At 35.2% G+C, this 14059-nt stretch overlaps 3 protein-coding genes across 5 annotated transcripts; 1 reads left to right on the forward strand and 2 right to left on the reverse strand.

Annotated features, from left to right (window-relative positions):
• Positions 1-1407: 1407 nt before the first annotated feature.
• Positions 1408-9591, reverse strand: LOC127251063 (MLO-like protein 3). Of its 2 annotated transcripts, XM_051274621.1 has the most exons (15): positions 9469-9591; positions 4190-4342; positions 4037-4094; positions 3684-3943; positions 3482-3598; positions 3309-3369; positions 3122-3207; positions 2969-3043; positions 2783-2874; positions 2654-2703; positions 2535-2575; positions 2280-2453; positions 2155-2190; positions 2000-2067; positions 1408-1886 (listed from the first exon to the last, which is right to left on the reverse strand). In XM_051274621.1, the coding sequence occupies exons 2-15, from the start codon at positions 4313-4315 to the stop codon at positions 1553-1555; spliced, it is 1578 nt and encodes a 525-aa protein (XP_051130578.1). In that variant the 5' UTR covers positions 4316-4342; positions 9469-9591; the 3' UTR covers positions 1408-1552. The 2 variants fall into 2 exon arrangements, with proteins under 2 accessions (XP_051130578.1, XP_051130579.1); XM_051274622.1 differs by lacking the exon at positions 2969-3043 and having other exon boundaries at positions 2783-2857; positions 3122-3197.
• Positions 7747-11083, forward strand: LOC127251062 (MLO-like protein 6). Of its 2 annotated transcripts, XM_051274620.1 has the most exons (15): positions 7749-8036; positions 8099-8156; positions 8241-8509; positions 8582-8698; positions 8780-8840; positions 8937-9025; positions 9110-9184; positions 9278-9372; positions 9482-9531; positions 9691-9731; positions 9811-9984; positions 10085-10120; positions 10214-10281; positions 10369-10429; positions 10501-11083. In XM_051274620.1, the coding sequence occupies exons 1-15, from the start codon at positions 7917-7919 to the stop codon at positions 10927-10929; spliced, it is 1743 nt and encodes a 580-aa protein (XP_051130577.1). In that variant the 5' UTR covers positions 7749-7916; the 3' UTR covers positions 10930-11083. The 2 variants fall into 2 exon arrangements, with proteins under 2 accessions (XP_051130576.1, XP_051130577.1); XM_051274619.1 differs by having other exon boundaries at positions 7747-8036; positions 10085-10281.
• A 641-nt stretch (positions 11084-11724) lies between these two features.
• LOC127251065 (polyubiquitin-like) lies at positions 11725-13155 on the reverse strand. Its single transcript, XM_051274623.1, has one exon. The coding sequence runs from the start codon at positions 13033-13035 to the stop codon at positions 11884-11886; it is 1152 nt and encodes a 383-aa protein (XP_051130580.1). The 5' UTR covers positions 13036-13155; the 3' UTR covers positions 11725-11883.
• Positions 13156-14059: the final 904 nt, after the last annotated feature.

Consider the following 14059-nt stretch of genomic DNA (forward strand, 5'->3'; position numbering starts at 1 on the left):
ACTTTGCAATATATATATATATATTTTTAAATTCACTGCAATATTTTTAAATTTAGAATTAATTAATAATATTTATAAATATATTTTAGAATACACTTTATTTTATCCCATCACATCACTCAAATAAAAAAAAAATAATTATTTCTTTCTCTGATTAAATCATTTAATATCTAAATTATTTTAAATTATCATATTTAATGCCACACTGGAAACCACAAATATTATAAGATGTTTGGAACGGAGTGAGTATATATATTAGAGGGTTGTCCACTTGGCCACACAAATTTGACTTCAGGGAATGCTTCTTGGGTGGTTTTTTAGGTATAATAATAATAATAATAATAATAATAATAATAATTACACACTCACACTGACAATTAGTGTTGAAATATTTGGGAAGTGGGGGTGGGGTGAAGGCATTATGTGTGGCTAATATTATTTGGTGGGTTGAATTTTGTATATGAATGAGTCTTGAAGAAGTAAAGGTGAAGTTACACAACATAACATGTGAATTATAACAAGAAGAAGAATATATGATACAATGTATGATTGGTGATGGTAAAGTCATTTTGTTAGAATTTTATCAATTTTTTTTTTTGAAAAATAGCAACTACATATTTCTCCGTCATAAAAAAATAAAATAAAAATGAAGGATGGCAGCGGCTACAATGAGCACTATATTGAAAATACAATATTATTGGCCGTCATATTAATGCAGGATTTGCGTGACAGGTGACCTGAGACGTGACAGTCACAAATCTAACATCTACACCACCAAACAAACCATCATTTACGGGACATTCGTATTATTATTATTATTATTATTATTATTATTATTAAAGATTCTTGTCTTGGTTCCAAAATATGGTTCAAAACTAGCATTTCATGAATATGGAATCCCATCCATTAGAGTTATATTCCTCAAGAAGTGATCGGAATTGAGCCCCATGATGGTATTTGCAAAAAGAAACTCATATTCATTTCATACTTAAAACACAATAATATAGCATATTTGAACCTCGATATCACATTCATCTAAAGAATACAATTTGTTTAGGAGATTGGATTGGATTTACACTATTCATTCAATTTTTTTCCCCCAAAAACATCAAATCAAGCACCTAATTTTCATTTTTTATATTATACTAAAAATCAATTTTACATTCAAAACATCACATCAACACTTATTTATATCACATCATACAATTATTCAAATTAAAAATCTAGGCCTATCTTTTAAAGGTAAATACAATGTTTCCATACATTGAATTTTCGGCATATCTATTTTAATGTTAGTATCATACCACATACACTATTATATAAACTATTACCATATATTATATCATGTTAATTTTTATGTGCACTATTATTATTATTATTATTATTATTATTATTATATTTTAGGCCTAAATGAACATCGTTTTATTAGAGTTAGTTCTAAGTTTCTTACATTTACACCAAACTAAGTTCCCTAATCTCCATTTACTCTAAAATTTACATTCCCTTTAATACAACAAAATATTAGCCGAACAGTACATGTTAACCACAACCTTCATCCATCTCCTTCTTCTTCTTCAGTGATCTCGCTCACACGTGCCGCTCCGCACGTGATCTGCTTAATCAGGCACGGCAGGTCTCGCCGCGTCGGCGGCGCAACCTCCGAGTCGGGGCTGCCGCCGCCGCCACCTCCATCGGATGACAGAACAACGCTAGGCGCGACAACATGTGCTTGTTTCTTCCTCTTGTCCCGAACCTCGGCATGCCACTGCTTCAACACTTGCACGACGTGCTCGTTGATTAGTTCGCCTCTGAATTCCGAGCCCATCTGCGTCACGAGAGCGTAGAGCGGCAGAGTGATGTAGCTGCAGAGGACTTGGACCGACACACTGCCAAGAAGAAACAAGAAAAGAAAAGAAAAGAAAAATGCACGCGAGCATAAGCTAAGTAATGATGGGATCTCGAAGAAAGTTTGCGTTTTTAATTTAAAGAAGGTTCTTACGCAAAGACGATTCTTGTTATGGTGATCGCCGTGTGCTCGTGGTGACAAGAATGGTATCCGAACTGTATCTGTATAAAGAAGTGGCTTCGGAGAGTCGTCAAAAGGAAAAATGAGCCGAGTGCGCAATTTGTCTCGATGGATTAAGAGATACTTACGATTACCCAAAGGAAAAAGGAGAACTCGAAAGCATTCTGCAGCATAGCACCGTTCGAGTGAGTATATATATATATATATTATGCTCATATGCAATGCAAGATGACGGCTTACTAAATGTACTTACCACAAAAAGTGTCAAGTGCAAGAGATGTAGCACGAATCTTGGCTGTCCGAACCAAAAAAGATCGTTGTTCGGTTGTACTAAGGGCGCGCCCATGGTGACATTGTTGAGACTTTTGAGTTGGACGGCCATCTTCGCCACAATGACTTCCAGCTTAGTTCCGAGGATTAAGATTATCTGAAAATGTAAGTAGAGAAAATGACGATGATTTGCGCCAGACAGGGAGACAAGTTCGATAATGGAACAAGGACTACTCACCAGCAGAGGAACATACGATAGCCAGAGATACGAATGCCAGCCTGATTGACAATTGGTTAGCGCGATATTGATTACGCTGCAAAGATCGACAAGCATAAAGGGACAAATTCGGAACTTACCGTAGACGTCTATCAGCATGAAAAGGACAACAAGAAACCACAAGAAAGGGCTGCAAGAACACAAATCGAAAGATTAGGACAGCTTAATTAAATGACTGCAAGAACAAAAATTGCGACGCGTAAACAAACCTTATGCTGACCACGACTTTGAAATCTTCGTCGAGGGAGCTCTCTATGTACTTTTGGAAGTTGAAGTCATGGAACCTGTCAGACAAATGAGCCTAAAGAACACATGAAACACAAAAAGAAAAAAATGCTCAGTTTCGACCTTAAAAAAAGATCGAAAATAAGGTAGTAAGGTACGGACAAGATTACATTGATGAATCCGTGTCTCAGAGTCAGGTAGTCGACTTTCGCGACAGAATTAAAGAATTGCCTGAAAAAGGATTTCTGCTTCCAGAAACAGTCACGCAGCACATCGACATGAATATGATGTAAGATAAAGTCGAACCGACTAAAAGTACTTACGGTCCAAAGCTGAAGGGCTGTTTCCGTACAAGCCTCGTGGCGCCTCCCGAACGTCGTAGCTCTAGTGAATCGAAATCTGTTTGGATCTGAATCAGATAGAACTCATTTCATGCAATGAAACATGAATTTCTGTACATTTATTTTTTTTCGAAGTAATTTATTGTTAGATGATAAATAAACGATGTACCGTGAGCAACCTGGTACTCTAATGTCTGAGTTTCCTTCTCCCAAGCCGTCCAACGCCTCATCTGAACAAACGACGATTACATAAAATAAAAAAAAAAAAACAAAATCCTCAAGACATCGATCGAATCAAAGCTCAGTTTTAAAAAATTCGAGAAATTTGCATTCTTTAATGACCTTAAGCCTTCCTAAAGCCAAAGTGAAGACGCTGTACACAATCTGCGTAACGGCGATGATGAAGATGAACACCTGCAGCTGCTGTATTCCTTTCTTCGTCATCAACGAAACCGTCCCCTACAATCTCCCAAAGAAGAATTCATAAATAAGAACAGATGAAGTAAATCGAATCGAAAGGTGTAAGTCTTGAAATTAACCGAACTTTCGAGGCGCAAGAGTCGGTGGCATTAGCATCATCATCGTCGTTATTGAATTCCGATCCATTAGAAAATGCCGAGGAATACGGCGGAGATGATCCATTAACGATATCCGTGTTCATTACAAAGGATTCGCGCCCGGGCTTCATTACATGGCCGCGACACGGGAGCATCGTGTTGGCTGCTTTGATCGGTATGCAAATCTTTGTAACGTAATCCTGAGTCACTGCTAGTAGCAGGGACATGAATCCCAGAAACATAAGCACTGCAAAAAAAAAAAAAAAAAACATAAAAATCAATAAAAATCCTACACACTTAAAAATCATTGAAGAAAGAACTGTCGAAATTGTTGAACTACCGGATTTAAGGCTCAAGACAGCTTCGTTCAAGGCAGTCTTCCTATGTTTCTTGAGCAACTGTAATAACATATACATACAGACAAACAGCTAATTTCATTTCGCTATCATAAACATATAAACAGTATTTAAGCAAACTAAGAACTTGAGCTGACATTGCTAAGAAGGTGGATCGAATGCTCGAGGACCATAGAGATGGAGACAATACACAAGCAGACAGTAGCGAGAGCCCATGTCGGGGTGTGTTCGAGGGAGGTCGAGCCGGAGTTTCCGGCGGCCATAGCCTTCCTTCTTGATTATTACTATGTCTAGGAACCAGACACTTTAGTAGCATACAGTGTATTTGTGTCCCAAGAGATCATTAAAAAGGACACGACTTTTTTTGGTGAAACAGAGATTGAGACTTGAGAGCAGATTCCAGAATGCACACGTTAGGTTATATGTAAGGATTAGAACACATAATAAGTATGTGTACATAAACTTTGATTCTTGATGAATTCACATCATCTCTCTCTCTCTCTCTCTCTATATATATGTGTATATATATATATGTATCTAAAACTGTGGAGAGTGTGGACCAGAGCTGTTGTTCATTCATGGATTCACATGGGGTTTTAGAAATGGATGAAATGGAAGGATGTTTGGGAAGAAATTAAGAAGATGGAAAATGATGTAGAGAGAGAGAGAGAGAGAGAGAGAGAGAGGGAGAGTTATCTTCTTGATTTGGGTGGTTTTCTGCTTAAAAACAAAAACAGGTATTTAATGTGAAGATGTGAGCAAGTCAAATGGGTCTTTTTTTTCCTATTCATTACGAACTAGCGAGGAAGATTCGGAATTAATGTGAGATTTGGACATTGAAAATTACTTTCAGATAACAATGCTAATAATAATAATAATTATTATTATTATATATTACGTATTGAAATAAAATGCTCTGGTTACTATACTTGATCAATAAATATTCACAAAAAAAAAGTAACAAATATTCATATAATATTACACATATTTTAATAATATATTATATAATTGTATACAACAAAATATATTCTAATTTCAACAAAAATTCTGACTTAACATAATAGTAATTTGATCCAATCAACACATATGTATAAAAAATAGCAAATATTAATATGATATTTAGCAATACAATATGTCATATGTTTTATAAAATACTAATTATTTTAAGTTAATGTACTATATCATCTATTTTGTGACTACCTGTCAATTGTTTTGTGTTAATTACTAACTTGGCCAAATCTGCATTATGCTTCTAATCCATCAGAGAACTCGTGATTTTGAAGTTTAGTTTCACGACAATTTCCTATATATATATATATATATATATTTTCATCAAACATCAAATGTAAGTAAAACCAAACTCCAAACTATCTATTTGGTCATATTATTACTTTTTTTATATTATTTTAAAAATTAATTTTACATTAAAAATATATCCAAAAATATCAAGTTAAACAACTATTCTAATTTAATCTTTTCATTATTCAAAACTTTAAATCCAATTCTCTAACCAATAATCACACACTTTCAACTATTCACACTTTTTACACATTTTTGTTTAGCTTTTAATTATTCAATCTTTAGATTCACTAATAAATATACATTTTTTTCTTACAAAATTCAACATCAAACTATTATTTAAACTAAATTCAAGTTCATATATATATATAACCAAAGAAACACACACAAAGCCAAACCAACTATTTCAATTGAGAGTACTTGTGGTAATAAAATATATTCCTAAATTATTATCAAATAATTCGGAACTAATCCAAACAGAAATTAGGCTCTTTCAGTGGCTCACCGAACAAATACACAAAATAGATCTTAACAAGTAATAATAAGAATAAATTATTGATTCAATTCCAAGTTTATATGAATTCATAAATTCGGCCAAGGGTTTAGCAGTGTGCACTTTTTGCTAAATCATTTAATTTACAAAGTTCTTTTCGTGCTCTGCAAATTTCATCGCAATAAAACATCAATATTTATAACAGACACATAATGAGATATATATGCATCAGAATGAGAACTCCATTAATACATGCAGTGGGGTCAGACTACACAGGTAAGACGAAACGTAATCTACATTGTAATAACCTAAATATAGAGTGGTACTGGAATAAAAAAGAGGGTTTGGCTAAGTACCTGAATTTCAATTCTTTATTTATTAAATATTGTTTTGAACTATTTACAACCGAGACAAAATTCAAAGGTTCAATTATGAATTTGTGTACTTTTTTCTCGGTCATTCAAATTTATATTCACTTTTTTCTAATTATCATAAAAATATGTTCTTGTTTTTCTTTTTAGTAAAAAAATGCATAATTATTTTATACTTTTTTATTATAAAAAGTAAAAAATATCAATTATTATTCATTTTATTAAAAATCATACCCAAATACTTCAACACACAATTAAAGTATAAAATAAACATTGTTCAATGTTTCTTTATCCTAAAATTAAACACAAAACCAGCCAATAATAATAGACAATATTAGCTATCTACGACTTACACAAACAATACACACTATAAATAAAATATCTTGTTATTTTACGTACATATACCAAAATGCACATTTCAATATACATTACTTACTAGCTGTGTGGACAAATTAAGGGTAGTTTAGTCTTGACACACTTGTACTCTATTTACCAAATATAAACTATTATTATTGTTTTTTAATTAACGTAGAAACACAAATATATCTACATTCAATAAATGAGAATATTCAAGTATGCAAAAAAAAGAAACCAAGGTGCTGAATTCAGTATGTTGTTTTTTTAGTTAAATAAATTGAATTCAAATATAAGATATGTTGTTTTGACAATTGTTGTCTTCTCATACATTTAAAGTCACATAACTAAGTTTCTAACCAGCCATTCCATCCGTTACATACTAATGTATTCATTTTGTCATTTTAAGTTATTCGGAATCAATATATCTATCTTCTAACCCCACACAAACAATAAAATTCTCTAACCTCTCATCCAAAATTACCACAATGACCCTCATTTTCTTTGCAAAGTGTTAGATGAAGTAGATATCGTTTCACCTAAAAGCTTAAAATGTTAAAATACATATCATTTATTTACAAACAGGAGTCTACCAAGAGAAATAAATGTCACCAAACAAAATTTACACGTGAACAACGACAAACGGGAAACGGTGGAACTTGGAACGCGAGACCTAAGGCTATGATAAAATAAATAACTCTCACCTAAGCTTTTAGGTGAAAGTATTCAATATCCAAAGGAGAAAGTATTCAATATGATCAATATCTTATATAATAAAAGGCTAACACAAACCAACCATAGAGAATTGTTTTCACTCATTTAATTTAAATGATAAATTGATAATCAGCTCTTGTTCACTCATTTTTCTTCTCAAAAGTGGAACAAATAATCTTAAAAAGATGATATATGATAATTTGATGTCCATATTAACAGTACATGTTGGAAGAGCAGGCAGCCATAAATGCAGGGATCAAAATGAGGCATTTGTTGTAGTTATCTTGCTGTTTTCTTCTAACTAGTCAGAAGTCAAAGTGTGTATAAATATCCCATTTTATATCCCCCTTGACTTTCTTTCCTTCCATTACTTCACTGTGCATGGAATTCTTGCAAGTAGGAACAAGACTTACCATGTTGGTATGTATTACTAAGCAACCCTATGCACCTATATATCATCAAACTCTAGAGGAGTTGCATATAAACACAGATAGATACACAAATATACATATATATATATATACATATATGCATATATGGTAGCTGCATACAGATACAATTGTGGTTGGCTTTCAGATTTTCTATCTTCAACCTTCTATAGCTTTTCTAAGGTTCCTTTTTGCTCAAGAAGGGATGGCAGGAAAGGGTGGTCGATCTCTTGAGGAAACACCGACATGGGCAGTTGCAGTAGTGTGTTTTGTGCTCGTGGCGATTTCAATTATCATCGAGCACATTCTCCATCTTTTAGGAAAGGTAATCAATCTTACCAAGTATCCATCAAGATTGTATAGAATCTAATTTTGAATCTTTTACAGTGGCTGTCTATGAGAAACAAGAAGGCTCTATACGAAGCACTGGAGAAGATCAAATCAGGTGGGCTCTACCGTCATCTTGTAAGAACAGGTTATATTTTGTTGTCATAAATGTATTTCAGGGGGTCGATTCTTTCCTATGCAGAGCTCATGCTGCTTGGATTCCTATCACTGCTGTTAACAGTAGGACAAGGGCCTATATCTAAAATATGTGTATCTAACAAGATCGGAAATTCTTGGCATCCATGTAATAAGGACCAAGAAAAGCACAAATATGACCACGGGAAGGGAAAGGATTATGATGATGGTGAACACAGGAGAAGGCTGCTGCTAGAATATAATCAATATATGGATACTAGTTGGGTACAGAGACGGGTTCTGGCTGGCGGAGGAAAAGACGTATGCGCAGACAAGGTATAACGGGTTATCTACTTAAGTCTCTATTATAGAACTGTTATGTGATGTTTAGAGTTTACATTTTTTCAGGGACAAGTCCCTCTAATCTCATCAGATGGAATCCACCAATTGCATATATTCATCTTCGTGTTAGCTGTTTTTCATGTGATTTGCTGTTTGATCACTTTGGCTCTAGGAAGATTAAAGGTGTGTCTAAATCTACAATGTTTCTCCTCCCGGGCAAAGATTAATATCCTATCGATTAACTTACCTAATTGATTTTTCTAGATGAGGAAATGGAAAGCATGGGAGGAAGACACAAAAACAGCAGAGTATCAATATGAACACGGTATGAATGCCCTGTCCTATATCAGACTTCGGGCAAATATTTCCAATTTTTTGCGGATATTATAAGAAGACGGAATAAAACTGCAATGTGTTTCAGATCCAGAAAGATTTAGGTTTGCTAGGGACACCTCATTCGGGCGAAGACATATGAGTTTTTGGAGTCAATCCCCTATCCTACTTTGGGTGGTAAGTATCTAAAGATCATATGATTTCCTAGTTTAATTTATTTTTAGCTAACTATATATGTTTTAAACATTGAACAAATTTCAGGTATGTTTCTTACGACAGTTCGTAAGATCTGTTCCAAAGGTGGATTATTTGACTCTGCGGCATGGATTCATCATTGTGAGTCCATCAAGTTAAATACAGTTCAGTTTTATGATCTATTGACAGTATATTCATCTAGTTTTCCTTTTTACTATTGTATCAAATTGGCAGGCTCATTTGGCACCACAGAGTCAAACTAACTTCGATTTCCAGAACTACATAAAAAGAACACTCGAAGAAGATTTCAAAGTTGTAGTAGGCATCAGGTTAGGAAACACTAGCTTAAGTGCAAAGGACTAGAAATTTTAAAAATAAAAATTAAATCAAACAAGTTCTAGAAGTAGTCAAGCTAATGCACTTACTTCTTTTGCGCAGTCCACCGATATGGTTATTTGCAGTACTATTCTTGCTGTTCAACACCCATGGTAACTGAAACAACTCGCGATCTCATTCTCAGATTATGTCTTTATATTGTTGTTACAATCCTGCAATAGAGAAAAATACAAACCCAATAAATGCACGCGCGTGTATGTGTAAGCAATAAGTTCAACTCAACACTTTACCTGATTTCGGGATGGAAACAGGTTGGAGATCCTATCTGTGGCTGCCATTTATCCCTCTTATTGTAAGCATACTCTTACCTTTCTAAGTTTTGCAGTTTAATGGAAATCTTCAAAATACAAACTTTTATGATCACTCCACAGATTATATTGTTGGTGGGAACAAAACTTCAAGTCATCATCACGATGATGGGATTAAGATTTCAAAAAAGAGGCGAGATAGTTAAAGGAGCCCCAGTAGTCCAACCCGGCGACAATCTGTTTTGGTTCAACCGTCCCCGGCTCCTCCTTTACCTAATCCAGTTTGTTTTCTTTCAGGTAGGTACCTGTAAAACTCAAGATACATCAACATACTCAACAGGCTTATAAATATTGTAATACAAGAAATGTAACCGTGTGTTCTTTTTTCGGTTTGTAGAATGCATTTCAGCTTGCCTTCTTTACTTGGGCGTGGGTAAGTGCTTTTCAGCATATCATCTTTTCGATTATCACCACTGCAATTTTTACCAGATTTCAAAATGATACAATTCCTTCCATAAACGTGCAGCTGCAATTCGGGAGGCGATCCTGCTTCCATCAAAGAACAGAAGATGTGGTCATCAGAATATCCATGGGGTCAGTACAAGATTTTATGATAACCTGAATTTAGTATAAATCGCAAACAAAATACCTGTTTCAGTGGAAGCTTTTATGCCATGGCAGGGTTCTCGTACAAATACTCTGCAGCTATGTTACACTTCCACTCTATGCATTAGTCACACAGGTAATGAGACAATGAAAATCAAAGATTCACAGAATGCTGGATTAGTTCTAACATGCTTCCGTATTTAAAAGATGGGATCGAACATGAAACCAACCATATTTAACGAAAGAGTAGCAAAAGCTCTTCAATCATGGCACCAAACAGCAAGGAAGCAGATAAAGAAGAATCGGCAACAGGGATTAGGGATTGGGACGCCAATGTCAAGCATTCCAAGCACTCCACGTCACATCTCATCACCACCTCCGAGCTTGTTGCCTTCTTCCTACACAACTGAGGTCGAGACATTGAAGACTTTCACGAGGAATTGCAGTTATGTAACTGAACAATGGCCAGCAGAACCAGACTACGACTCACTGTCTCAGCACAGAAACTTCGAACAAGTTGAAGATGAGAATGATGCACAAGAAAGTTCAAGTCATGTAGATTTCCAGACCGGTCAGCTGCATCTTGAGATCAATGCGCCGCCAGATTTCTCCTTCAACAAGAATTCAAAAGCTTAGATTACATACAGGCATCAGAACATTGGAAGTTCATAGATTACCAGCATGGCTCTCATGTTTGGAGGGTGCTTGCTGCTAATAAAAATACTCGAGTACAAGCCAAAATTCGACCAGTTCCCAGGAGATTTTATTCTAATGCATTATGAATTCATCCCTTGCTCTGCATCAAAACACTTTCTTGATTAAAACTATAGTGCAAATTCACAGACTATATAAACCATGGAAAATTTCAGGCTAAGGCCCAATGAGGTGGCAAAACATACCTCTGCAGCAGAACCAATCCTAAGAGATTTTGATTAATTCAGACTACAACATCAAGATCAAGCTGATTAAGGCACAAAAATATTCATAAAGTATTATATATGATGATCAACTATATAGTTTAGATATCAACATACCTCTAGCAGCAGAACCAATCCACAGAGATTTTGATTAATTCAATCAGGACTTCAATATCAAGATCAAGGATTAACTATGGATGGTCAACTATATATCTTAGATAGCAGATAACATAAAACATACCTCTCTGCAGCAGAACCAATCCACAGAAATTTTGATTAATTCAATCAGGACCACAGCATCAAGATCAAACTCATATAAGCCACAAAAATATTAAGAAACCACGATATATCTTGGATATAAGATAACCTAAACTTAAACCAAGTACACAAGATAAAGAGTACTATGCATAGCAATGAACGACACTCCAAGAAACTGCATTATTTCCATCAAAAATCAAGAGAACAGCAAAATCACTTCATGTAGCTTAGATTGTAGTAACTTCAAACTTCAAAAGATCAGAAACACTTTCTATATAGCAAGCACCATATGTTTATTTAGATAGTAGATTCAAGATAAAACAGAGACATTACAACTCCCAGGAACAAACAAATATAAGGACTGAAGAAACTGGAAGATAATTCCCCTGATAGATGAGAAGCCATATCCTCAAATTCAAGCTCCATAGCCACCACGAAGGCGGAGAACCAAATGCAGAGTAGACTCTTTCTGAATGTTGTAATCAGCCAAAGTCCTACCATCTTCAAGCTGCTTGCCAGCGAAAATCAGCCTCTGTTGGTCGGGTGGGATGCCTTCTTTATCCTGAATCTTGGCCTTGACGTTGTCAATGGTGTCGGAACTCTCCACCTCCAGTGTTATGGTCTTTCCTGTCAATGTCTTGACAAAGATCTGCATCCCACCGCGCAGCCTCAGTACCAAATGCAATGTCGATTCCTTCTGGATGTTGTAATCCGCCAGAGTCCGACCGTCTTCAAGTTGCTTCCCAGCGAAGATGAGCCTCTGCTGATCTGGTGGAATTCCCTCCTTGTCCTGAATTTTCGCCTTCACGTTGTCGATTGTGTCAGAGCTCTCGACTTCGAGGGTGATCGTTTTGCCGGTGAGGGTTTTGACGAAAATTTGCATTCCACCACGCAGACGGAGGACGAGATGGAGAGTCGATTCCTTCTGTATGTTGTAATCGGCTAGGGTTCTACCGTCTTCGAGCTGCTTTCCGGCGAAAATTAGACGCTGTTGATCCGGAGGGATTCCTTCCTTGTCTTGAATTTTGGCCTTGACGTTATCGATTGTGTCGGAGCTTTCCACCTCGAGAGTGATCGTTTTGCCCGTCAGAGTTTTCACGAAAATCTGCATCCCGCCGCGGAGACGAAGGACAAGGTGGAGCGTGGATTCCTTTTGAATGTTGTAATCGGCTAGGGTTCGGCCGTCTTCGAGCTGCTTACCGGCGAAAATCAGACGCTGTTGATCCGGCGGAATTCCCTCCTTGTCTTGAATCTTAGCCTTGACGTTATCAATGGTGTCGGAGCTCTCAACCTCGAGCGTGATCGTCTTCCCCGTTAGCGTTTTGACGAAAATCTGCATTCCGCCGCGAAGACGGAGGACGAGGTGGAGCGTAGATTCCTTCTGGATATTGTAATCGGCAAGCGTCCGGCCGTCTTCGAGCTGCTTTCCGGCGAAGATAAGGCGCTGCTGATCCGGCGGAATGCCTTCCTTATCCTGGATCTTCGCTTTAACATTGTCGATCGTGTCGGAGCTCTCGACTTCGAGCGTGATGGTTTTGCCGGTTAGGGTTTTCACAAAGATCTGCATCTTGAGGAGCGTTGAAAGAAAGCTTGAAAGGAGATTTGGCACAAGAAGAGATTAAAGATTAAGGAGACTATGAGAGCACGAAAGAATTGTGATTCTTGATGAGAAATGGAGCCGAATGGAGCTGCTATTTATTGGGGAGGAAATGTGATTGTTGATGAGCGTAAGGCAATCGCCAGCCAGTCAAAAACGAAGGCTGTGGAGAGTTCTGGAAGCTTCTGGATTGACCGCCATTGCCGCGTTGAAACCGTTTCTAGAACGGTACGTAAGCCTTTTTGGAAGTATTTTATTCTACAAAATAGGAGTAAATACTCTTTCCAAATTTATTTTTATTTTTGTAGGATCTGTTTGTTTTGTTGATTGGATTTTGAGTTTGAATAGTAAAAGTTTTAAATTTAAATAATTGTATAATATGATATAAATACGTATTGATGTAAATAAGTGTTTAATGTGATATTTGTACGAAATTTTTTGGATAAATAGTGATTTTTTTGCAAAGTGTTTGATGTGATATTTTTGCAAAAAAAATTTAGATAAATAGTGAATTTTTGACAAAAATTCTCAAACATACACACCAGTAATTTCTTTTGTTAATTTATTTTATTATTATATTTGACTAAGTAAAAAAAATTACTATATATTTTTAATGTTACATTTATCTTTTGCGTATTAATAATGTTAAAAAATTATATAATATTTTATATAAATGTGATTATAGTATTATTATAAAATCTAAAATTATTTTAATTAATATTCAAATATTCTAACAAGTAAATATAGCTATTAAAACCAAACTGAGAGAATAATATTTGAAAATTAACTCATTCAATATTTATTTACATAAAATACCAATCAACAAAATTTATTTTTATGTTTGTAGTCTTGTTAAATTTAATTTTTCACTTAATTTGTCCACTATTTATATTTTCGTACGTCCCATGTAATTTATCTTTTTTTTTGAAATATAATTATACACATTAATCATATTTTAAAATTCATAATATATAATTTTATTTATTTTAATTAA

This window comes from Andrographis paniculata, unplaced genomic scaffold (genome assembly GCF_009805555.1).
Source record: "Andrographis paniculata isolate CXL003 unplaced genomic scaffold, ASM980555v1 Contig38END, whole genome shotgun sequence".
NCBI classification, from domain to species: Eukaryota; Viridiplantae; Streptophyta; class Magnoliopsida; order Lamiales; family Acanthaceae; genus Andrographis; species Andrographis paniculata.

Excerpts from the sequence above, each read along its gene's own strand:
- LOC127251062 (XM_051274619.1), top strand. The coding sequence starts at position 7,917 with ATGGCAGGAAAGGGTGGTCGATCTCTTGAGGAAACACCGACATGGGCA. Across the intron at positions 9,532-9,690 it reads CTTGCTGTTCAACACCCATG|GTTGGAGATCCTATCTGTGG; the intron begins GTAACTGAAACA and ends GGATGGAAACAG. Across the intron at positions 9,732-9,810 it reads TGCCATTTATCCCTCTTATT|ATTATATTGTTGGTGGGAAC; the intron begins GTAAGCATACTC and ends ATCACTCCACAG.
- LOC127251063 (XM_051274621.1), bottom strand. The coding sequence starts at position 4,315 with ATGGCCGCCGGAAACTCCGGCTCGACCTCCCTCGAACACACCCCGACA. Across the intron at positions 3,370-3,481 it reads TGGCTTTAGGAAGGCTTAAG|ATGAGGCGTTGGACGGCTTG; the intron begins GTCATTAAAGAA and ends TCGTTTGTTCAG. Across the intron at positions 2,704-2,782 it reads AAAGTCGTGGTCAGCATAAG|CCCTTTCTTGTGGTTTCTTG; the intron begins GTTTGTTTACGC and ends GTGTTCTTGCAG.
- LOC127251065 (XM_051274623.1), bottom strand. The coding sequence starts at position 13,035 with ATGCAGATCTTTGTGAAAACCCTAACCGGCAAAACCATCACGCTCGAA.